The sequence below is a fragment of the Gopherus flavomarginatus genome, chromosome 4, assembly GCF_025201925.1.
Source record: "Gopherus flavomarginatus isolate rGopFla2 chromosome 4, rGopFla2.mat.asm, whole genome shotgun sequence".
NCBI lineage: Eukaryota > Metazoa > Chordata > Testudines > Testudinidae > Gopherus > Gopherus flavomarginatus.
The window spans coordinates 136,948,540-136,973,031 of record NC_066620.1 but is presented as its reverse complement, the minus strand read 5'-3'; the positions used below and the strand labels follow the sequence as shown (position 1 = coordinate 136,973,031).

At 51.8% G+C, this 24,492-nt stretch overlaps 1 protein-coding gene across 1 annotated transcript in view; it reads left to right on the top strand.

Annotated features, from left to right (window-relative positions):
* Nucleotides 1-23,393: 23,393 nt before the first annotated feature.
* LOC127049021 (maestro heat-like repeat-containing protein family member 2B) overlaps nucleotides 23,394-24,492 on the top strand; it is a 47,231-nt gene continuing 46,132 nt past the window's right edge. The window contains exon 1 of the mRNA XM_050949230.1: nucleotides 23,394-24,240. Coding sequence (XP_050805187.1) covers nucleotides 24,201-24,240 — 40 coding nt within the window. The 5' untranslated portion in view covers nucleotides 23,394-24,200. The remainder of the gene's footprint in view (nucleotides 24,241-24,492) is intronic.

Below are 24,492 nucleotides of genomic sequence, written 5' to 3'. Positions count from 1 at the left end.
CTGAAATGCCTAAGCACCAAATGAATGACTATAAACTTTTTCTAACCAAGGCCAGATACAGGATGGGGATAACCCCAGATCATGCCCGTCGGCGTTTCAGAAACCAAAAGTGGAAACCAGAGGAGTCATTTCCCAAACACGCCTACTACATTGCAAAAAACTATGAGGCCTGGCTAACAGGAAACAACATTCAAACCTTGGAAGAACTGAACCTCCTCATACAAATGGAGCAGTTCTTGGATGGTGTTCCTGAAGACATCACACGGTACATACAAGATGGAAACCCCAAGAATATCGCTGAGGCGGGGGAGATTGGAGCCAAATGGATGGAACTGGCAGAAAGCAAGAAAGCTACTGTCAAGGGGAACGATTACCCCAGGGGGCACACAGACCATAAACCCTACAACCGAGGACAGCCAAAGACCCCACATACCACCCAAGTAAAGCCACAGATACCCTACCCTTCAACCTCACCAGTCTCCAGTAACTCACCTCGGCCCAGTGATCCATCAGATGGAAGATGCTTTAAGTGTAATGAACTGGGACATATCAAGGCCAAGTGTCCCAAGAACACCATGCGAGTGCAATTCATTACACCACCATCACACCAAAGATCCCCAGGCCCGGATGCCTCTCAAATACCCTTGGAGCGAAGGGAAAATTTGAGAGTGGGCGGAAAGAAGGTTACTGCGTGGAGAGACACGGGGGCACAAGTGTCAGCTATCCACCAATCCTTCGTTGACCCCAAATTCATCAACCCAAAGGCCAAAGTTACAATTTACCCCTTCATGTCACAAGCTGTAGACTTGCCTACAGCTCAACTGCCTGTCCAGTACAAAGGCTGGTCAGGAATGTGGACTTTTGCAGTCTATGACAATTATCCTATCCCCATGCTACTGGGGGAAGACTTGGCCAACCAGGTGAGGCGGGCCAAGAGAGTGGGAATGGTTACACGTAGCCAAACCAGGCAAGCTTCCAGACCCATTCCTGTTCCTGAGCCGTCCACAGAGGCCCCGTCTGTGTTACCAGAGACCCAGACAGAGGTAGTGGACCCGGATTCCATGCATACCACTGAAACAGCCACAGCATCTCCAGTCCCAGGCCCGGAACTGGAACAGCAACCAGCACCAGCAAGTGCAACTACATCTTCAAACTCAACGCCAGAGGGCGCCAGCGAGCCAAAACTGGCAGAAGCACAAGACAGCCATACCCAAAAGGCTCAGCCAGAGCCTGAAATACCCTCAGGTGCACCAGCGGAGAGCGGTACACCAGCAACGGAAACAACCCCATCACCTACATCGCTTCCAGAGGGACCAAGCCCAAGTCCACAGTCTGAGGAAGAACTGGTGACCCCAGCCTCAAGGGAACAGTTCCAGGCTGAGCAGGAAGCGGATGACAGCCTTCAGAAAGCTTGGGCGGCGGCACGGAGCGCCCCACCGCCTCTCAGCTCTTCTAATCGATCCCGGTTTGTTATAGACCAAGGACTTTTATACAAGGAAATTCTTTCTGGTGGACACCGGGAAGAATGGCAGCCGCAAAAACAGTTGGTGGTTCCAACTAAGTACCGGGGGAAGCTCTTAAGCTTAGCCCATGATCATCCCAGTGGCCATGCTGGGGTGAACAGAACCAAGAACCGGTTGGGGAAGTCCTTCCACTGGGAGGGGATGGGCAAGGACGTTGCCAAGTATGTCCGGTCTTGTGAGGTATGCCAAAGAGTGGGTAAGCCTCAAGACCAGGTCAAGGCCCCTCTCCAGCCACTCCCCATAATTGAGGTCCCATTTCAGCGAGTAGCTGTGGATATTCTGGGCCCTTTCCCAAAAAAGACGCCCAGAGGAAAGCAGTACGTACTGACTTTAGTGGACTTTGCTACCCGATGGCCAGAAGCAGTCGCTCTAGGCAACACCAGGGCTAACACTGTGTGCCTGGCCCTAACAGACATCTTTGCCAGGGTAGGTTGGCCCTGCGACATCCTTACAGATTCAGGGTCTAATTTCCTGGCAGGGACCATGGAAAAACTGTGGGAAACTCATGGGGTGAATCACTTGGTTGCCACCCCGTACCACCATCAAACCAATGGCCTGGTGGAAAGGTTCAATGGAACTTTGGGGGCCATGATACGAAAATTCATCAACGAATTCTCCAATAATTGGGACCTAGTGTTGCAGCAGTTGCTGTTTGCCTACAGGGCTGTACCACATCCCAGTTTAGGGTTTTCACCATTTGAACTTGTGTATGGTCACGAGGTTAAGGGGCCATTACAGTTGGTGAAGCAGCAATGGGAGGGGTTTACGCCTTCTCCAGGAACTAACATTCTGGACTTTGTAAGCAACCTACAAAGCACCCTCCGACACTCTTTAGCCCTTGCTAGAGAGAACCTAAAGGATGCTCAAGAAGAGCAAAAGGCCTGGTATGACAGACATGCCAGAGAACGTTCCTTCAAGGTAGGAGACCAGGTTATGGTCTTGAAGGCGCAACAGGCCCATAAGATGGAAGCATCATGGGAAGGGCCATTCACGGTCCAAGAGCGCCTGGGAGCTGTAAACTACCTCATAGCATTTCCCAATTCCTCACTAAAGCCTAAAGTGTACCATGTTAATTCTCTCAAGCCTTTCTATTCCAGAGACTTACAGGTTTGTCAGTTTACAGTCCAGGGAGATGATGCTGAGTGGCCTGACGGTGTCTACTACGACGGGAAAAAAGACGGTGGCGTGGAAGAGGTGAACCTCTCAACCACCCTGGAACGTCTGCAGCGGCAACAAATCAAGGAGCTGTGCACTAGCTTCGCCCCATTGTTCTCAGCCACCCCAGGACGGACTGAACGGGCATACCACTCCATTGATACAGGTAATGCTCACCCAATCAGAACCCCACCCTACCGAGTGTCTCCTCATGCCCAAGCTGCTATAGAACGGGAGATCCAGAACATGCTACAGATGGGTATAATCCGCCCATCTTCCAGTGCATGGGCATCTCCAGTGGTTCTGGTACCCAAACCAGATGGGGAAATACGCTTTTGCGTGGACTACCGTAAGCTAAATGCTGTAACTCGTCCGGACAACTATCCAATGCCACGTACCGATGAGCTATTGGAAAAGTTGGGACGTGCCCAGTTCATCTCTACAATAGACTTAACCAAGGGGTACTGGCAAGTACCGCTAGATGAACCTGCCAAGGAGAGGTCAGCATTCGTCACCCATGCGGGGGTGTATGAATTCAATGTCCTTCCTTTCGGCCTTCGAAATGCACCCGCCACCTTCCAGAGGCTGGTAGATGGTCTACTAGCTGGACTGGCAGAATTTGCAGTTGCCTACCTCGATGATGTGGCCATTTTTTCAGACTCCTGGCCCGAACACCTACTACACCTGGAAAAGGTCTTTGAGCGCATCAGGCAGGCAGGACTAACTGTTAAGGCCAAAAAGTGTCAAATAGGCCAAAACAGAGTGACTTACCTGGGGCACCAGGTGGGTCGAGGAACCATAAACCCCCTACAGGCCAAGGTGGATGCTATCCAAAAGTGGCCTGTCCCACGGTCCAAGAAGCAGGTCCAATCCTTCTTAGGCTTGGCCGGATACTACAGGCGATTTGTACCACACTACAGCCAAATCGCTGCCCCACTGACCGACCTGACCAAAAAGACCCAGCCAAATGCAGTTAAGTGGACTAATGAGTGTCAAAAGGCCTTTACCCAACTTAAGGCAACGCTCATGTCTGACCCTGTGCTCAGGGCCCCGGACTTTGACAAGCCATTCCTAGTAACCACAGATGCATCTGAGCGTGGTATAGGAGCGGTGCTCATGCAGGAAGCAACAGATCACAACTTCCATCCTGTCGTGTTTCTCAGTAAGAAACTGTCTGAGAGGGAAAGTCACTGGTCAGTCAGTGAAAAGGAATGCTATGCCATTGTGTACGCCCTGGAAAAGCTACGCCCATATGTTTGGGGACGGCGGTTCCAACTACAAACTGACCATGCTGCACTAAAGTGGCTTCATACTGCCAAGGGGAACAACAAGAAACTTCTTCGTTGGAGTTTAGCTCTCCAAGATTTTGATTTTGAAATTCAACACATCACAGGAGCTTCTAACAAAGTAGCTGATGCACTCTCCCGTGAGAGTTTCCCAGAATTCAGTAGTTAAAAAGTGTTCTTAAAATGTAGAAGTCTGTTAGTTATATACTTAGGAGTATATGTAAAGGCCTATGTGTTGTATTAATCTGTTTATTTTCAAGTTCTAGAAGGAAATCGCCGCCAGTGAGCTTCCCCACTGTCTGCAATTTGGGGGGCGTGTCATAAACAGATAGCTAAGGGTTAATGTCTCTTTCACCTGAAAGGTGTGTGCCAGGCTCCCCCCTGGAGGCAGGCCTGTGCTGCCAGCTGTGAGTTAGAGAGCGTCTGTGCCATGGCAGGCAGCTATCCTAGAGGGGCCCCCCCGGCTGAGACTGGTATCATTATCCCCATTTTACAGATGGGGAAACTGAGGCACAAATAGGCGAGGTGACTTGCTAATATGTCCTTTCGACATTGCCTGTCTTCTCTCCATCCAGGCAGTTCTGGAAGAATGCTCAAGGGCAATAAAGGTATATTTCACTAACTGGGAGAAGTGCCCATTCCCTAGAATGGGTGCATTGCGATTCTGCGATCAAATAGTTCCCTTATATTGCCATGTGACCAGCAACTGGCTGACTTGCGAAGAGCTGGAGGTGAGAATTCCTGGTCTGTCCAAACCTTTAGCAGGAATTGTAATGTTAAATTCTATGCATCTGGCACTGTTTGTGATGATGGCATTTAATGGCAGGTCTTTTTGAATGGAACAGTGTGTCATGGAAAACATCTAAACCCCAAACATTTATAATGTCACCACATCATGGAAATTCTGTTTGTACATAGTGTGCATGAGTGGCCCTCCCTCCCGGTCTGCTCTCCTGAGCCTTAGCCACAAGTCAGCCCTGACCCGGTACCTGCCGCCCCCATCCCACCCTCAGCAGAGGGGAGCTGCAAACCCACCCTGCCCTGGATTCTCGCAGGGGAAACCCAGTGCCTCCTGTCCCGTAGGAGAAGCAAAGTGATGTAAAATGACCCCCTTGTGGGATGAGGAGGGAACCGGTTGTTAAGATTTTGGCCGCTCATCAGTGTGTAGACAGGCCCTGAGTGAGAGAACCGGAGTCTGAAAACAGGTTTCGCTGCAGCTCGGCCGGACTCTGGGCTGACCAGAACGCCCTCCTCCTCCCAGAGACTTCCCCATATTAGCAATAAGTTACTCTTGAAGTGCCGCCGCTCTTTTTTTTTTCTTTTTCTTTTTTTGCGGATTGGGGCAGCAGAAAAGCTGGAGCCGGCCCTGGCCAGTTTGTAATCATAAGACCATCCTTCATTCATGTTAGCCTCCTTATTACAGACGAGAGAACTGGAGCAGACTCAACCAGTTCATTTCATTGAAGGGCAGCAGTGCAGCTCCAGTGTGTCCTGCCTTTTCTGCTGTACAGCGAGACATGTGGGGTGGATGGCGTGAAGGAACATGAGCTGCTGGGCCTCATCCTGCACCTACCAGGAGAGGGATTAGGGGAGAGAGAGCCAGGGACCTCCCTGCCCCATCCACATCAGCTGCAGGGCTCAGGCCTCCCTGGAGGATAGTGGGGACCCGCCCGTTGTCCAAATCACCCATGACTCCTACACAAGCAGAGTCAGGATCTGGGACGGTGCCTGTGGGGGGAGGAGACAAACACCCCCATCTTGGGGGGTCCCAGAGCATGCAGGAGAAAGGTCCCCATTAGGGGTGGTGGTTCATCAGGGCAAGACCCTCTGCAGGGGGTCGGGTGCTGGGAAGGGGAAGACAGTCTCGGTCCCAGCCCAGTTAGGGAAGGTTTGTACCTTTTCTCTGCCCTGATGCTACTTTTGGATGATGTTGAGAGTAGGCTCCTCTGTAGCCACGTCCACCCATTCCTCCTCCTCCTCCTCGTCCTCTGAGTCCTCGTTGGTCCCTGAACCAGGGAGAGAAGGGGACAGGGTGACTCCTGCTGCCACTCAGGGGAAGGACAGGGGCATGGTGGGGAGAGCAGGGTTAATGTCCCCCCTCGCCCCCAGGGACACAGGGCAGATTGGGCCCCACACTTCCCCGTCTCAGGGATGTGTCTTCAGCCCCCAACAGCTTCAGGAGCTCCTAGGAGAGAGCCCCGTGCCCTCACTGTCCTGGATTCCCTGGGAGGTGCCTGCCCCCCTGGACCATCAGAGCTCCAAGTGGCAGCAGCTCCCGCTGCCCTGACTCCCAGGTCCCCTTGCTGCTGGGGCAGCTGTGTGCCTGCTACTGGTGTCAGTGGGGTTCACGTGGCTCGGGCCCCCCCAAAGCAGTGGTAGAGTGTCTGGGCCCAGGGTTTTACAGAGTTACAGCGCGTCTGTGTCATGGCAGCCAGCGATCCCAGAGGGGGCACAAATAGGCGAGGTGACTTGCCCAAGGTCACCCAGCTGGGAATAGAATCCTCGTCTCCTGGCCCAGTCCAGGGCTCTATCCACTAGGCCACACTGCCTTGGTGGATAGGAAAGCCGCTCATGGATCCACAGGGTCGGTGCCAGGACCCCAGCTGGGGAAGTCTCTGGGAGGAAGCCCTTTGCTGTGCCAGACCCCAACAGGTCTCTCTCTTCCTGCAGGACAGGCCACACAGCCCCCCCACCTCCTGAGGCTGAACCGCTGGGCTTCACCCCGGGAGCCCTGCCCAGCGAGTCCAGCTGAGACAGACCCTGGTACAGACCCGTCCACTCCGCAGGGCCCGACGTCCCTCGGCCCGGGTGAAAGGGCCACTCGCCCACCGTTGTCAGAACAGTCGGGTTTCTTAGGCACCTGGACCCCCGCCCCGGCAGCCCAGCCCACTGAAGATTAAAGCAAGAGGCCATTCTGGTCAGCCCAGAGCCCGGCCGAGGTGCAGTGAAACCTGTTTTCAGGCTCCAGATCTCTCACTCAGGGCCTGTCTATGCACTGATGAGCTGCCAAAATCTTAACAACCGGTTCCCTCCTCATCTCACAAGGGGGTCGTGGTCTGCCCCCACCCACTGGGACTCTTGCCCCATCCAAGACCCTGCATTCCTGGACACCCTCCACCGGGACCCCTGCCCCATCCACCCCACTCCACTGTCCCCTGACTGCCCCCCCCGGGACCCTTGCCCTCATTCAACCCCCCTGTTCCCTGCCCTCTGACTGCCCCGATCCATATCCACCCCCGACCACCCCCCTAAACTCCCCTGCCCTCTATCCAACCTCCCTCCGCTCCCTGCCCCCTTACCGCACTGCCTGGAGGTGGCTGGCGGCGCTACAGCCACACCGCTCGGCGGGACCACCAGGTCAGGCCGAGCTCGCGGGGAGGCGAAGGCGGTGCAGAGGTGAGCTGGGGCAGGGAGTGGTTCCCCTGCACGCCCCCCCCCGGGTTTACCTGCTGCTGCACGGGCGACCCCCCTTGCCCCAGCGCATCTACGCTCCATCTCTGCCTCTTTGGGCCTGAGCACCAAGTCGTTGCTTGCTTCTCAGCCCTCCCAGGCTTCCCGCGCGAACAGCTGATTCACGAGAAGCCGGTGGGGGGGGAGAAGTGGGGCAGAGCAGAGGTGAGCTGGGGCTGGGGTGGGGAGCTGGAGCACTCTCGGGGTCGGCCCCTAAGGTGCCACTTTTGGATAATGGGATGACGGGGAGCGGTCGCTCCCCCTGCTCTCCCCTAGCTACGCTCCTGGGTCACTTAAACTTACCAGTTATTAAATTTAGAAGCCCTTTTAGAACCGGTTCCCACAAACCGGCGCCAGCTCACCACTGTGTCTACATGTAAACCACTGCAGCTTCATCGCTTGTGACGCCACCTTTCTCATACCCCCGGGCGACGCAGTTACACTGACCCAATTGCCTCGTGTAGACCAGGCCTCGGTCTGACCTTGGTCAGTTCTCAGGCGAGAGCTCCCAGGTTCCCTCACTTTATCCCCCAGCTCAAACCTTCCCAACTCTGTGTTTCCTCGAGCTGGGGGCCCTGCTCCGATTCCCTGCTGGGAGTGTCCAGCCAGGAGTCGTTGGAGTCGGCACGGTCTTTCTGGCCCCCAAGCTGATCTGGGTTTGATTCCCTTCCTTGAGAGTCCTTCCACCCCAGCCCCCTGCCTGAGAAGCCATGCAACATATAGGAGAAACTGAAGCACGCATCGGCTTCATAAAAGATATTACAAACATTCCCAGTTGGTCACAGGTGCACAGTCTCCCAGCAACTTGGCAAAGGCTGGAAGCAAGAGCAGAAGCAACAGGAGGGAGAGATCTGGGCAGGCCTTGGATTTTACATCACTTTGCTTCTCCTAGGGGGACAGGAACCACTGGGTATCCCGTGCGAGAATCCAGGGCAGGGTGGATTTGCAGCTCCCCTCTACTGGGAATGGGATGGGGATGGCAGGAGCTGTGACTAAGGCTTAGGAGATCTGGGTTCTATTCCTGCTCTGACAGACTCCCTGCATGCCTCAGTTTCCCATCTGCAACACAGGCCACCCTGCCTCCCCTGGGAGGCTGAATTCATTAGTGAGGTTCCAATACCATGGGGATGGGTGTAGGAGCACACACAGACAGGAGTGTCCAGGTGTGGAAGAGGCTCTGTGTGCGAAGCTTAGTTCTGTGACCGAACTGCCCTGTTTATAAACAGAGAGATTGTACTGGGCACACACTTCCCCAGGCGGTGCCTCGGTTTCCCCATCTGTACAGAGAGGATAAGGACACTGGCCTTTGCAGAGCACTTTGAGATCTGCCCACGGCCAGTGCTAGAGAAGAGCTGGGGCCCGTAGTCCCTACACAGGGAATGCTATTGTTCTGCCAACTCCTCAGGATCTCCAAGGGGGTCTAGACCCCACCCCTCCCCCCGCCAGGATCTCCGAGCAGGTTCGAAATCACTCCTCCTTCCTTCTACTTCTCATGTGCTCCCCCTGCCGCCCCGTGGCTCTGTCCCATGGTGTCACAGGTTTCACCCCCGCTCTAAACTTTAGGGTACAAATGTGGGGACCTGCATGAACACTTCTAAGCTTAATTACCAGTTTACCTAGTGTCCAGTTTATACCCATTTGCTCTTGTGTCCACATTGGTACTAAGCTTAAATAATTCCTCTCTCTCCCTAATATTAATCCCTCTGATATATTTATGTTCAGGTATCTGGCCTCAAGGAAAGTCTCCCATCCCCAACGCAGATAGTCCCAGCACAAGTCCCCTGCAACCTTCCCAGATCAATACTCCCCTCTTCCTGCTGCGTCACAGGCACCCACACAGTATTCAAAGAAAACATTAAGAAAATTCCCACTTCGTCACACCCCTTCCCCCAGGCACACTCACTTCCTGTAGTGGATGGTCGGGTACCCCTCCCCCTGGGCACACCACTTCCGGTAGCGGATGGCTGGATACTCCTCCAGGATTTCACACAGTGTAGCAATCTGCTCTGCCATCGTCTCCAGCTGCTTGTTCTTTTCCAAGGAGCTGTAGGGGGTGAGCTATTTGTGGAAGGTCTATGGCCCGTCCAGGGAGTACACCTGGGAGGCGAGGGGAGCAGAGATCAGACCCTGGTGCCAACTGCTGGCAGCCAGGCCAGCTGTGCCCCATACCACGCCCCCACGATGCGCTGTTGGACCAGACCAGCCTGGCGGAGCCATAGCGAGCCCCTAGTGAGAGAGATCCCTTTGCCAGAGCCACTCCTGTTGTGGTAGAGGGACAGCGGCCCAGAGATTCATGCATCAGCCTGGGATGAAGACTCCCCTGCTTCAGGTCCTTACTGAGCTGCAGACTCCTAGGTGCCCTCGGGGTATGTCTCTGCTCTGGAGAAGTCAATGTTGGGGGAGGGGGCTTGGCCACGCTTCTAGTCTGGTGAAAACTCCAGTGTAGCCACGGGCAAACCCGGCATCAACGCATGCCTGCTGCTGTCGCTTATTTCACTGGCCAAACAGAACGAGCCATTGGGGCAAACGTACTTGGACACTAATAAAATGATATCGGCCTGTAGCGGACTGAATTCCGGAGGACAAGCAGCAGGAGGCGCCGCAGGGGTGAATCCGCTCGTCTACACAGCCCATGAAGGGTTTGCTGGTGCAATGGGACAGGTGAGCCAGCAAAGCCTTCTGACAGACACTCAGCTTATACCAGCCAGAGCTTCTCCTGGCACAGCTGGCACTGGTGCCCCAGATGAAATAAGCTACAGTGGCAAAAGGAATGCTTTGCCAGCATACCGGCATCTACCCAGGGGCTCTGCCACCACAGCTGCATCAGTTACAAGGGGGATTTTTTCTCTCATGTCCCCGTAACAAACCCATACCAACAAAGCTTTTGTGTGTAGACCAGGCTCATGTTGCTCTGTGCCTCAGTTTCCCCATCAATGCATTTGGGACTGACAACACTGCCCTCCCCTCAGGGGCGTGAGGGGGGAAATCCACTGACGACACAAGGAGGGGATGGAGTGGTTGGGCAAAGGGCAGCCATGTGGAGTATCGGGCTGTCTTGCAGACCTGGTATAAACCATCAGTAAGAGCTGAAAAAGCCAGGGAGGTAGGGCCCTCTTCCCCTATACATCTAAGCCAGCGATTCCACGTCTCACACGGTGTGAACAGCCGGCTAGTCCCTGCTGCCCTGTGCTGGCATCAAATCTAGGGCTCTAGAAGGGAAAGGTTCCCCCCCCCCACCCCCGCAGCCACGGTGAACACTAAGGGTGGGGTGTCGTACGTCACCGTCCACCCTGCGGCCCTGCTCCTCCAAAGTCCAGCCACCCCTCACCTGGCTCTCGTAGGGCAGGAAGGCCATGTTGATCTCCTTGAGGGTTTTGATGGGCGGTCTAACTGCATCACTCGGGGGGCAGGATGTGTGGCTTTTTCACACTCCTGAAGGATGTAGTTATCCCAGTATAAGGCTGTAGTGTAGACCTGGCCTAATGAACCTGTCAGCTTAAGAAATTGGAGAAATATCCTCCTCCAATAGAAATACAATTTAAAATACTTCCAGTCAAATACACATTTGCACATAAAGGAAAACAAATAAAAAGACTATACCGCCTTTCTACCTTTATACTTACAACATTGGAATAGAAGATTAGAGAGCCTGTAGGTACGTGTGGTCACTCAGAGCCCAGAGAGAACAAAGCAAAACTCAAAAAACAGAAACAAAGGCTTCCCTCCTCCGAGATTTGAAAGTCTCTTGTTTCCTGATTGGTCCTCTGGTCAGGTGTTGCAGGTCACTGTTTGTTAACCCTTTACAGGTAAAAGAGACATTAACCCTCAACTATCTGTTTATGACACCCTGTCTCAATCCCTGTCTGGGGAGGCGGTGGGGCTCCAGCTGTCAGCCCCAGGGTGGCAGCAGCAGTGCAGAAGTAAGGATGACATTGGGGCGCTAAGTCTGCTGTGAATAGTGATATTGATGAATATCATTTTTTCACATCGCTGTTCTTATTTCTGTGCAGTCGCTGCTCTACGCTCTGCCTTCAGAGCAGGGGTGGGTGGGTGGTATATGTACTTGAGGGGTGTGATGAACTAGGAATGTTCTTAATGTTTTCTCTGAATACTGTGTTGGTGCCTCAGTGTCCCCTAGGCAGTTCTTAAGTATCTGGCAGAGCAAAGGGCCAGTGCACCTAAATGCCTGACCCTCTGTCTCCTAGCAACTGATGGCCTGGGCCCCTCCTCTGCAAAGGTGCCAACTGAAGGTGTTGGAGACAAAGAGATCAGGTGACCTCCTGGCTCGGGAAAGGAACTGAGCAGAGGAGGAGGGGCTGGGGGGGGTTGTGAGTCGGGAGCTGGCTGAGGGCAGACGTGGGGGGTCTGGCTCACTGCCCCCCAGAATGGACCCGGCCGAGGGGTTTGGTTCGCTGTATCTACAAGCTCTGTTTTAGACCCTGTTCCTGTCATCGAATAAACCTCTGTGTTACTGGCTAGCTGAGAGTCACGTCTGACTGCAAAGTTGGGGTGCAGGACCCTGTGGCTTCCCCAGGACCCCGCCTGGGTGGGCTCGCTGTGGGAAGTGCACGGAGGGGCAGAGGAAGCTGAATGCTCCAAGGAGAGAACCAGGAGGTGAAGACGTGTGAGCTTCTTGCCCTGAACAAGTCTGCTCCAAGGGAGAGGAGGCTCCCCAAAGCCCTGACTGGCTTTGTGGGGAGCTGTTCCAGAGCATTGCCCAGTGACTCCATGACAAGGGGTACCATGACACCCCTAGTAAATAATGTACAGTGCCAAGCACAGTGGGTCCCTGGGCCATGACTCGGGGTCCTAGATAGGATTATAAGCCTGGATAAGGGAGCTGCTGAAGGGTCTAACTAGTAGGCTGGGATCTTTCCTGTATAGGGCTAAATGGCTACAAAGATAAAATAGCAGCAGGAAAGTTAAGAGCAACAAGCAGGAGGGTAGCGGTGAGATGCAGGGGACTGATCCAGGCAGCGGCAGCTGCAGGGAAGGAGGCTCTTGCCTTGTGCCCGCTGGGAAGGGAGTAGAAAGACACGAGGGTGTCTTTGACTTGGCTTTTGAACTTACAGGGGCCCCAACAGTGCCTGGAGAGGCTGCTCGCTGTGAGCTGGAGCAGAGGAGACCAGCGCTTTTGTAGAGTCTCAGGCCTTGGGGATGCTCTAGCTGTGTTGGAGACAGAGCAACTCAGATAGCACCACCCCTTGTTGATCATGACAGTCAGTTTCGCTAGGCACCTGCTGACACACACCTGTTCCCACCCCTCTCCTTGCCAGGACATGGGACGGGGCCATGTTGAGAACCCCACTGACACCAGTAGCAGACACACAGCTGCCCCAGCAGCAAGGGGACCTGGAAGTCAGGGCAGCCTCTTGCTTTAATCTTCAGTGGGCTGGGCTGCCGGGGCGGGGGTCCAGGTGCCTAAGAAACCCGACTGTTCTGACAACGGTGGGGGAGTGGCCCTTTCACCCGGGCCGAGGGACGTCGGGCCCTGCGAAGTGGACGGGTCTGTACCAGGGTCTGTCTCAGCTGGACTCGCTGGGCAGGGCTCCCGGGGTGAAGCCCAGCGGTTCAGCCTCAGGAGGTGGGGGGGCTGTGTGGCCTGTCCTGCAGGAAGAGAGAGACCTGTTGGGGTCTGGCACAGCAAAGGGCTTCCTCCCAGAGACTTCCCCAGCTGGGGTCCTGGCACCGACCCTGTGGATCCATGAGCGGCTTTCCTATCCACCAAGGCAGTGTGGCCTAGTGGATAGGGCCCTGGACTGGGCCGGGAGACGAGGATTCTATTCCCAGCTGGGTGACCTTGGGCAAGTCACCTCGCCTATTTGTGCCCCCTCTGGGATCGCTGGCTGCCATGACACAGACGCGCTGTAACTCTGTAAAACCCTGGGCCCAGACACTCTACCACTGCTTTGGGGGGGCCCGAGCCACGTGAACCCCACTGACACCAGTAGCAGGCACACAGCTGCCCCAGCAGCAAGGGGACCTGGGAGTCAGGGCAGCGGGAGCTGCTGCCACTTGGAGCTCTGATGGTCCAGGGGGGCAGGCACCTCCCAGGGAATCCAGGACAGTGAGGGCACGGGGCTCTCTCCTAGGAGCTCCTGAAGCTGTTGGGGGCTGAAGACACATCCCTGAGACGGGGAAGTGTGGGGCCCAATCTGCCCTGTGTCCCTGGGGGCGAGGGGGGACATTAACCCTGCTCTCCCCACCATGCCCCTGTCCTTCCCCTGAGTGGCAGCAGGAGTCACCCTGTCCCCTTCTCTCCCTGGTTCAGGGACCAACGAGGACTCAGAGGACGAGGAGGAGGAGGAGGAATGGGTGGACGTGGCTACAGAGGAGCCTACTCTCAACATCATCCAAAAGTAGCATCAGGGCAGAGAAAAGGTACAAACCTTCCCTAACTGGGCTGGGACCGAGACTGTCTTCCCCTTCCCAGCACCCGACCCCCTGCAGAGGGTCTTGCCCTGATGAACCACCACCCCTAATGGGGACCTTTCTCCTGCATGCTCTGGGACCCCCCAAGATGGGGGTGTTTGTCTCCTCCCCCCACAGGCACCGTCCCAGATCCTGACTCTGCTTGTGTAGGAGTCATGGGTGATTTGGACAACGGGCGGGTCCCCACTATCCTCCAGGGAGGCCTGAGCCCTGCAGCTGATGTGGATGGGGCAGGGAGGTCCCTGGCTCTCTCTCCCCTAATCCCTCTCCTGGTAGGTGCAGGATGAGGCCCAGCAGCTCATGTTCCTTCACGCCATCCACCCCACATGTCTCGCTGTACAGCAGAAAAGGCAGGACACACTGGAGCTGCACTGCTGCCCTTCAATGAAATGAACTGGTTGAGTCTGCTCCAGTACTCTCGTCTGTAATAAGGAGGCTAAAATGAATGAAGGATGGTCTTATGATTACAAACTGGCCAGGGCCGGCTCCAGCTTTTCTGCTGCCCCAATCCGTAAAAAAAGAAAAAGAAAAAAAAAAGAGCGGCGGCACTTCAGGAGTAACTTATTGCTAATATGGGGAAGTCTCTGGGAGGAGGAGGGCGTTCTGGTCAGCCCAGAGTCCGGCCGAGCTGCAGCGAAACCTGTTTACAGACTCCGGTTCTCTCACTCAGGGCCTGTCTACACACTGATGAGCAGCCAAAATCTTAACAACCGGTTCCCTCCTCATCCCACAAGGGGGTCATTTTACATCACTTTGCTTCTCCTACGGGACAGGAGGCACTGGGTTTCCCCTGCGAGAATCCAGGGCAGGGTGGGTTTGCAGCTCCCCTCTGCTGAGGGTGGGATGGGGGCGGCAGGAACCGGGTCAGGGCTGACTTGTGGCTAAGGCTCAGGAGAGCAGACGGGAGGGAGGGCCACTCATGTACACTATGTACAAACAGAATTTCCATGATGTGGTGACATTATAAATGTTTGGGGTTTAGATGTTTTCCATGACACACTGTTCCATTCAAAAAGACCTGCCATTAAATGCCATCATCACAAACAGTGCCAGACGCATAGAATTTAACATTACAATTCCTGCTAAAGGTTTGGACAGACCAGGAATTCTCACCTCCAGCTCTTCGCAAGTCAGCCAGTTGCTGGTCACATGGCAATATAAGGGAACTATTTGATCGCAGAATCGCAATGCACCCATTCTAGGGAATGGGCACTTCTCCCAGTTAGTGAAATATACCTTTATTGCCCTTGAGCATTCTTCCAGAACTGCCTGGATGGAGAGAAGACAGGCAATGTCGAAAGGACATATTAGCAAGTCACCTCGCCTATTTGTGCCTCAGTTTCCCCATCTGTAAAATGGGAATAATGATACCAGTCTCAGCCGGGGGGGCCCCTCTGGGATAGCTGCCTGCCATGGCACAGACGCTCTCTAACTCACAGCTGGCAGCACAGGCCTGCCTCCAGGGGGGAGCCTGGCACACACCTGGCTGCCCAAACCATCTACACAGGGAAGGTTTGGTGCGGGGATGGCCTGGCTAGGTGCACCCTGTTTGTGATCATCTGGGCCTGGCCTAGGCCACATTAGGCTAGCACTCCTTCAAGCCCCATGCCCCTGGCTGGTTCACGGGAGGGGTGGGGAGGGCAGGCGGCTGCTTCCCTTCCCAGCCGAGCTGGGGGCTGCCCTGGCTGGGAGAGAGGCAGAGGGAGAAGATGCAGTTCCTCTCAGCAGCACTAGGGGGACCAGCCAGGTCAGGCACTTTCAGCCTGTGCGCCCCCTGCAGCCCAGACTCTGCATTGCACCTCTCCTATGCCCATACCCATCGCAACCTGCCATGGCTTTCCCAGCACCTGCAAGGCTCAGAGCTCCCCAGGCTTCTCAAAATATGACTCCAGCCCCGCAGGGGGGTTGGAAAATGCCCAGCAGCACCCGTGTGACATGAAACCTCAGTAACAGGCACCCAGAGCGGGAGTGACTCACATGGATTTGGGGGTAGAGCTGGGCATGGAACCCAGGAATCCTGCCTCCCAGCCACTGATCTAACCCCTGGACCCTACTCCCCTCCCAGAGCTCAGCGCAGAACCCCGATGTCCTGCCTCCCAGCCCCATCTGCACTGTCCATACTTCTGTCCCCTCGTACCCCTGCTAATAGTTGCACATGCAGCTTGCTGGGGAATGTGCTCTGGAAGAGGTCAGTCCCTTTGAGCCCAGCAGGTCCTGTTTCCCCTGCCCCCTGGGCCAGCTCCTCTCTCCCTGCTGGGCAAATGAGCACTGCCAGTGCTGCATGCCTGTTGTGGATGGGGTGAGAGACCCTGGCACCTCTGATCTGCTCCTGGGGCTGTCATAGTATAATTCCCAATTCTGAACCTTAGCGTCCAAAATATGGGTACTAGCATGAATTCCCCTAAGCTTAATTACCAGCTTAGATCCTGTAGTGCTGCCACCAATCAGGACTTAGAGTAGAGTGCCCGATAAACTCTGGTCTCCCCCAAAACCTTCCCTGGGGACCCCCAAGACCCAAATTCCTTGAGTCTCACAACAAAGGGGAATAAACCATTTCCCTTCCCCCTCCTCCCCTCCAGGTGTTCCCTCCCTGGGCTCCTGGAGAGATATACAGATTCAAGCTCCGTGAACCTAAACAAAGGGATTCCCCCTTCTCCTTTCTTCCTCCCAGATCTTTCCCGCCCTGGGTACACTAGGAGATCACGGTGATTCAAACTCCTTGAATCACAACACAGAGAAATCAGGTGGATTCCCCCTCTTTCTCTCCCCCTCCCTTCTCCTTCCCTGTTAAGTACAGACTCAATTCCCTTGAGACTCAACAAGGGGAAAAATCAGACAGGTTTTAAAAGCAAAACTTTTAATAAAAGAAAAAAAGAATAAAGAAAATCACTGTAAATTCAAGATGGAATATTACAGGGTCTGTCAGCTTCTAGAAACTGGAGAAAAAGCCTCCTCCAGCAGAAATACAATTTAAAATACTTTCAGCCAAATACACATTAAAACTCTACGAGCCAGATACACATTTGCAAATAAAGGAAAACCAATTAAAAAGACTATAACTGCCTGATCCTTACTAGATACTTACTATTCTGAATATATAAGAGACTGTAGCAGGGAGATTGGCAAGAAACCTGGTTGCACGTCTAGCCCCTTCCAGGACCCAGAGAGAACAAAACAACCCCCAAAAAACACAAACAAAGGCTTCCCTCCACTGAGATTTGAAAGTATCTTGTCTCCTGATTGGTCCCCTGGTCAGGTGTTTGGTTCCCTGTTTGTTAACCCTTTATAGGTAAAAGAGACATTAACCCTTAACTATCTGTTTATGACACGCCCCCCCAAATCGCAGACAGTGGGGAACCTATTGACGAATTTACGTATCATGGCCCTCAAAGTTCCATTAAACCTTTCGACCAGGCTATTGGTTTGATGGTGGTAAGGGGTGGCAACCAAGTGATTCACCCCATGAGTTTTCTACAGTTCTCTTATGGTTTCTGCCAGGAAATTAGATCCTGAATCTGTAAGGATGTCTGAGGGCCAACCTACCCTGGTAAATATGTCTGTTAGGGCCCGGCACACAGCTTTAGCCCTGGTGTTGCCTAGAGCTACTGCTTCCGGCCATCGGGTTGCAAAGTCCACGAAAGTCAGTATGTACTGCTTTCCTCTGGGAGTCTTTTTTGGGAAAGGACCCAGAATATTCACAGCTACTTGCTGAAATGGGACTTCAATTATGGGGAGTGGCCGGAGAGGGGCCTTGACCTGGTCTTGGGGCTTCCCCACTCTTTGGCACACCTCACAAAACTGGACATACTTGGCAACGTCCTTGCCCATCCCCTCCCAGTGGAAGGACTTCCCCAACCGGTCTTTGGTTCTGTTTACCCCAACATGGCCACTGGGATGATCATGGGCTAAGCTTAAGAGCTTTTCCCGGTACTTAGTTGGAACCACCAACTGTTTTTGCGGCTGCCAGTCTTCCTGGTGTCCACCAGAAAGAGTCTCCTTGTATAAAAGTCCTTGTTCTACAACAAACCGGGATCGATTAGAAGAGCTGAGAGGCAGTGGGGTGCTCCGTGCCGCTGCCCAAGCTTTTTGAAGGCTGTCATCTGCTTCCTGCTCAGTCTGGAACTGTTCCCTTGAAGCTGGAGACACCAGTTCTTCCTTAGACTGTGGACTTGGGCTTGGTCCCTCTGGAAGCTATGTAGGTGATGGGGTTGTTTTCGTTGCTGGTGAACCGCTCTCCGCTGGTGCACCAGGTGGTATTTCAGGCTCTGGCTGAGCCTCTTGGGTGTGGTTGTCTGCTGCTTTTGCCAGTTCAGGCTTGCTCGCGCCCGCCGGCGTTGGGGTTGAAGATGGGTTTGCAAGTGCTGGCATCAGTGCTGGCAACGGTTCTGGTGCTGGCTGCTTTTCCAGTTCCTGGTCTGGGACTGGAGGCGCTGTGGCTGTTTCAGTTGTTGGCATGGGATCCTGGTCCACTACCTCTGTCTAGGTCTCTGGTAACACAGACGGGGCCTCTGTGGACGGCTCAGGAACAGGAGTGGGTTTGGAAGCTTGCCTCTGGCTGCGTGTAACCATTCCCACTCTCTTGGCCCGCTTCACCTGGTTGTCCAAGTCTTCCCCCAGCAGCGTGGGGATGCGATAATTGTCATAAACTGCAAAAGTCCACATTCCTGACCAGCCTTTGTACTGGACAGGCATTTTAGCTGTAGGCAAGTCTACAGTTTTTGACATGAAAGGGTAAATTGTCACTTGGGCCTTTGGGTTGATGAATTTGGGGTCCACGAAGGATTGGTGGATAGCTGACACTTGTGCCCCCGTGTCTCTCCACGCGATAACCTTCTTTCCGCCACTCTCAAAAATTTCCCTTTGCTCCGAGGGTATTTGAGAGGCATCTGGGCCTGGGGATCTTTGGTGTGATGGTGGTGTAATGAACTGCACTCGGTTGGGTTTCTTTGGGCAGTTGGCCTTTATATGTCCCAGTTCATTACACTTAAAGCATCTTTCAGCTGACTGGTCACTGGGTCGAGGTGGGTTACTGGAGACTGGTGAGGTGGGAGAATAGGGCGTCTGTGGCTTTCCTTGGGTTGTAGGTGGAGTCTTGGGCTGCCCTCGGTTATAGGGCACCTCTGGCACCTCGGTTATAGGGCACCCTGGCACCTCTGATCTGCTCCTGGGGCTGTCAGTGTGCCCCCTGGGGTATTCGCTCCCCTTGACAGTAGCTTTTTTCTTTTCTGTCACTTCCATCCATTTGGCTCCAATCTCCCCCGCCTCGGTTATCGTTTTGGGTTTCCCATCTAGGATGTACCTCTCTATTTCCTTAGGAACACCATCTAAGAACTGCTCCATTTGTATCAGGAGGTGCAGCTCGTCCATATTGTTAACCTTTGTTCCTGATATCCAGGCTTCATAATTCTTTGCAATGTGGTAGGCGTGTCGGGGGAATGACACATCTGGGTTCCATTTTAGGGTTCTGAACCGCCGACGGGCATGCTCAGGTGTTATCCCCATTCTGTATCTGGCCTTGGTTTGAAAAAGTTTATAATCGTTCATGTTCTCCTTAGGCATTTCAGCCGCCACCTCTGCTAAGGGTCCACTGAGCTGTGGCCTCAGTTCTATCATGTACTGGTCTTCAGGGATGCTGTACCCAAGGCAGGCTCTTTCAAAATTTTCTAAGAAGGCCTTAGTGTCATCACCTGCCTTGTAGGTGGGAAATTTCTTGGGATGCGGAACCATAATTGGTGAAGGGTTGTTAGGATTGGCTGGAGCATGCTGCTTAGCCTGTGCTAATTCCAGTTCATGCTTTTTCTCCTTTTCCCTCTCTTCACTTAGTTTTTGTTGCTTTTCCATATCTCGTCGGTGGGCCGCATCTTTTGCTTCTTGTTCTCTTTTGTGGGCTGCCAGTTTGATTTTTTCTTCTCTTTCTTTCAGCTCCACCTCTTTTTCTCTTTTTTCCATTTGTCGCTTGTGGTCTGCCTCTTTGATTTGTTTCTCTGCAACCAGTTTTGCCCTGGAAGTCATGTTTTCTGCTTTTTTGTGTTGGGGCGCCCTCTGCTGGTTTACTGTCTGAATTGCTGTTCCTCTGCTGCCTGCTTGGGGTCGCCTAGCAACAGTGCCTTTTTAAACTTCTTCTACCTAATCTTTCGTGTTTAAATTAAAACAAAAGAAAACCCTTTGATATGCAAATGTGTTCTGCTGGTGTCTGTTGCTGACCACTTAAGCCTGCTTTGTTTAACAAAAGACCCTTGTTAAACCTTAATCTCTCTGCCTTCAGTGTACTCAGAAGGAGGAGAGAAAGAAAAAAAAAACCCTGCAGACTTGCTTTTAAAAACCCCCTTTTCTCTGCTTATAAGCAGCTAGCAGAGACAAAAGAAAAATAATAAGCTTACTGGCTTTTGGATTCTTATCCCAACGCTGCTCACCATGTCATGGTATAATTCCCAATTCTGAACCTTAGCGTCCAAAATATGGGTACTAGCATGAATTCCCCTAAGCTTAATTACCAGCTTAGATCCTGTAGTGCTGCCACCGAACAGGACTTAGAGTAGAGTGCCTGATAAACTCTGGTCTCCCTCAAAACCTTCCCTGGGGACCCCCAAGACCCAAATTCCTTAAGTCTCACAACAAAGGGGAATAAACCATTTCCCTTCCCCCTCCTCCCCTCCAGGTGTTCCCTCCCTGGGCTCCTGGAGAGATATACAGATTCAAGCTCCGTGAATCTAAACAAAGGGATTCTCCCTTCTCCTTTCTTCCTCCCAGATCTTTCCCGCCCTGGGTACACTAGGAGATCCTTCAAACTCCTTGAATCACAACACAGAGAAATCAGGTGGATTCCCCCTCTTTCTCTCCCCCTCCCTTCTCCTTCCCTGTTAAGTACAGACTCAATTCCCTTGAGACTCAACAAGGGGAAAAATCAGACAGGTTTTAAAAGCAAAGCTTTTAATAAAAGAAAAAAAGAATAAAGAAAATCACTGTAAATTCAAGATGGAATATTACAGGGTCTGTCAGCTTCTAGAAACTGGAGAAAAAGCCTCCTCCAGCAGAAATACAATTTAAAATACTTTCAGCCAAATACACATTAAAACTCTACGAGCCAGATACACATTTGCAAATAAAGGAAAACCAATTAAAAAGACTATAACTGCCTGATCCTTACTAGATACTTACTATTCTGAATATATAAGAGACTGTAGCAGGGAGATTGGCAAGAAACCTGGTTGCACGTCTAGCCCCTTCCAGGACCCAGAGAGAACAAAACAACCCCCAAAAAACACAAACAAAGGCTTCCCTCCACCGAGATTTGAAAGTATCTTGTCTCCTGATTGGTCCCCTGGTCAGGTGTTTGGTTCCCTGTTTGTTAACCCTTTATAGGAAAAAGAGACATTAACCCTTAACTATCTGTTTATGACAGGGACCCAGCCCCAATCTGCTCAGCTGCGGAGCTTTCTGTCCCTGATCCCAGTGGGGAATTATCAGCCACAGTTAACAGCCATTTGGGTAATTGCTGCGCTTCTGCCAGGAGAGTGGGTGGTGGATTGGAGGTGCAGAATTAAAATGTTCCAGCAGAGACACCTGCCCAACGATGGGCTTGCCGGCTTCCACCATGGCTGCCCTTACAGCTGGGCTGCCACCGGGATTCCGTGTGCACCCCGAGCCTGCACCTTGAGCAAGGGGGACCGCAGCCATAGACGCTGTACCCCTCAGCCTGCCCCCCAGAAGCATGAGGGGGTCGCAGGCCTGAGACAGCCGGCCATTGCCTGGTCAGTGCCAGTCAGAAGGGTGGGTCCGGCAGACAGACCCAGCCTCCAGTCCCTCCCTGGGCAGAGGGCAGGATGCTGCCCTGGCTCTGCCATGCTTTGCTCCAGGTGCTGGTGAGGACAGCAGGAGAGGGTTGTACGTGTCAGCCCAAGCTGTGGTCCTGGGGGATCTGATCACTGTGCTGGCCCCAGCCCTGGGGGCTGTTGGGAATGCGGTGCTGTGACATTGCACTCTATATGATTTTATAAAAATATACAATGTAACTGGAATATGCTTCATGAAAAAGGTCTCTTGTAAGGTATCATTACAAAGCATATAATCTACTGAGTGTGGTCATCCTATTTGTGTAAATGTATCAGTCTTGTATTTGAAACTAGAAATATGAAATATCACTCTGAGGGCCTATTGTAATTATGCAATACAAATAATCACATGCTGATCTACAGAAATACTTTTGTACCGTGGCCATCCCCACTGGTATAAGAGATTAGTCACTGAAAATGGAAGTATGTGAACTTGACATCTGCGTTTAACTCAGTCCCCTCGTTCTTTCTGCTGAATACACACTCAGTGGTAGGTATGTCCACATAATAAGATTATGAAGATGGGTCTGTGGGAGAGTTTGACTTCCTCTACCATGATCTGCTATTGCAGGAAGGAGATTTGCTGGGAAGAGATGGGGTCTGTCTGATCAAGAAGGAGAAGAACATCTTCATGCACTGACTCACCAACCTTATGAGAAGAGCTTAAAACTAAGTTCAGAGGGGGCAGGTGAAAAAAGCCCACCAAGTGAAGAAAGGTAACCTTAATAGAGGACTAGATCTTTGGGGTGAAGTAGATGTGGAAAATTGCAGTAGAATTATAGGAGAAACAAGAGGGAAATCCATGGAGGCATCTGCTTAACATCTTAGATGTCTATACACAAATGCAAGGAGTAATAATAATGGGGAATAAGCAGAAAGAACTGGGAGTTTTAGTACATAAGTCATAACTGAGTTTAACTGGCATCACAGATACTCGACGGGCTAAATTTCCTGACTGGAATATTGGTATAGAAGGCTATAGCTTGGTCAGGAAGGACAGACAGGGAAAAAAGAGAGGAAGTATTGCATTGTACACTTGTTCTGAGGTCCAGAAGGAGGTGAGAAGCAGACCAGTTGAAAGTCTCTGAGTAAAGATAAAAGAGGGGAAAAAACAGGGGTGATGTCCTGGTAGGGGTCTATTACAGACCACCAAATCAGGAAGAGGAGGGAGATGAGGCATTTCTAGAACAAATAACAGAAATATCCAAAACACAAATCCTGATAATAATGGGGGACTTTACCTACCCAGACATCTGTTGAAAATGGAATATGGCAAAACACAAAATTATCCAGTAAGTTCCTGAAATGTACTGAGGACAATGCTTTGTTTCAGAAAATGGAGGAAGTAACCAGGGGTACAGCCATTTTAGACTTGATTCTGACCAACAGGGAGGAGCTGGTTGTGAAGGTGAAGGTGATTTGGGTGAAAGTGATCATGAATGATAGACTTCATGATTCTAAGGAAAGGAAGGAGTGAGAATGATAGAAGGAGGACTACAAAGAGCTGACTTTAACATACTCAGAGAATTGGTAGGTAGCCACCCATGTGGAAAATATCTAAGGCATAAAGGAGTTCAGGAAAGCTGGCAGTTTCTCAAGGAGACAATATTAAAGGCACAACCGCCAATGCAAAGGAAAAATAGGAAGAATGGTAAGAGGCCAATATGGCTCCATCAGAAGTTTTTAATGACCTGAAAATCATAGCAAGGGACAAATGTAATTGGAATTCTTTTTCCATATGGCTTACTGCAAAGAGTGTCATCATTCTGAATGCTTTAAAGGCAACATCACTTCCAAAATCAAGAGTTGGCTCTACATATGGCCATACATATGACACCACACTATATTAAACACAATAAAAATTAATTTAGTTGATTTGTTTGGCAGGATATGGAAATTAAGTATAAATTTCAATTCATTGTAAAACAACATAAAGTCAATATTTGTAATACAGTTCAATAAGGTTTCATCAGGCTTTTTGATCAACCAAATTAAAAAGCAAAGGAAACCAACCAACCACACTCAAGGGTCACTGTGCATTCTCCAAGGCAGTTTCTTCTCTTTCTTTGTTTGGTACTTTTATTTTATATAAATTCAACCAGGAGCAGATTTTCAGATAAAACCAATATTGGAAAGTGTGGCAAACAGAGAGAGGGACTAAACCAAAATTCAAAATGATGTAGAGAGAATGAGAAATTCTACACTGGAGCAAATGTAGCCACCTATTGGACTGCTTACATATATGGGCCCAGATATTGAAATGTATTTAGGTTCCTAACAGCTACTGATTTCAGTGCGAGTTAGGAGCCTAAATACCTTTGAGGATCTTGTCCATGTAATTACCGCACATACCTGGTCAGCCACAGATTATGTGATATGCTACAGTCACATCGATGTCATAATAGTGCTTGCATAATCTGAACTGGCTATCCTGGCCATGACAGACTGAAAGGCCAGCTGCCTATCAGTATGGGAGCTTTTTGGAGAAAGAACTGGAGGAAGTGTTGAGGAAAGATTAAAACATGAATAAATTTGTGAGTGAGCAGGAGGTAACCGACAGAGGTAAGGGTCAGCATTGTATTTTCTATATCCATTCTATATTCACACACACATTCAGAAAGCACAGGCATACAGATAGATTAGCTGTAATGTTCTCCATTTCTATGACCAGAACCTCAGCTGCTGTAAACTAGTGTCGCTCTGTTGTCTTCCTTGTAGCTGTGTTGATTTACACCAGTTGAGGAGTTGGCCTACAGCCTCTGGACCTGGAAACTTTCCTGAGAATCTGAGTTTCTATTGAAAGTTATGGGGGAG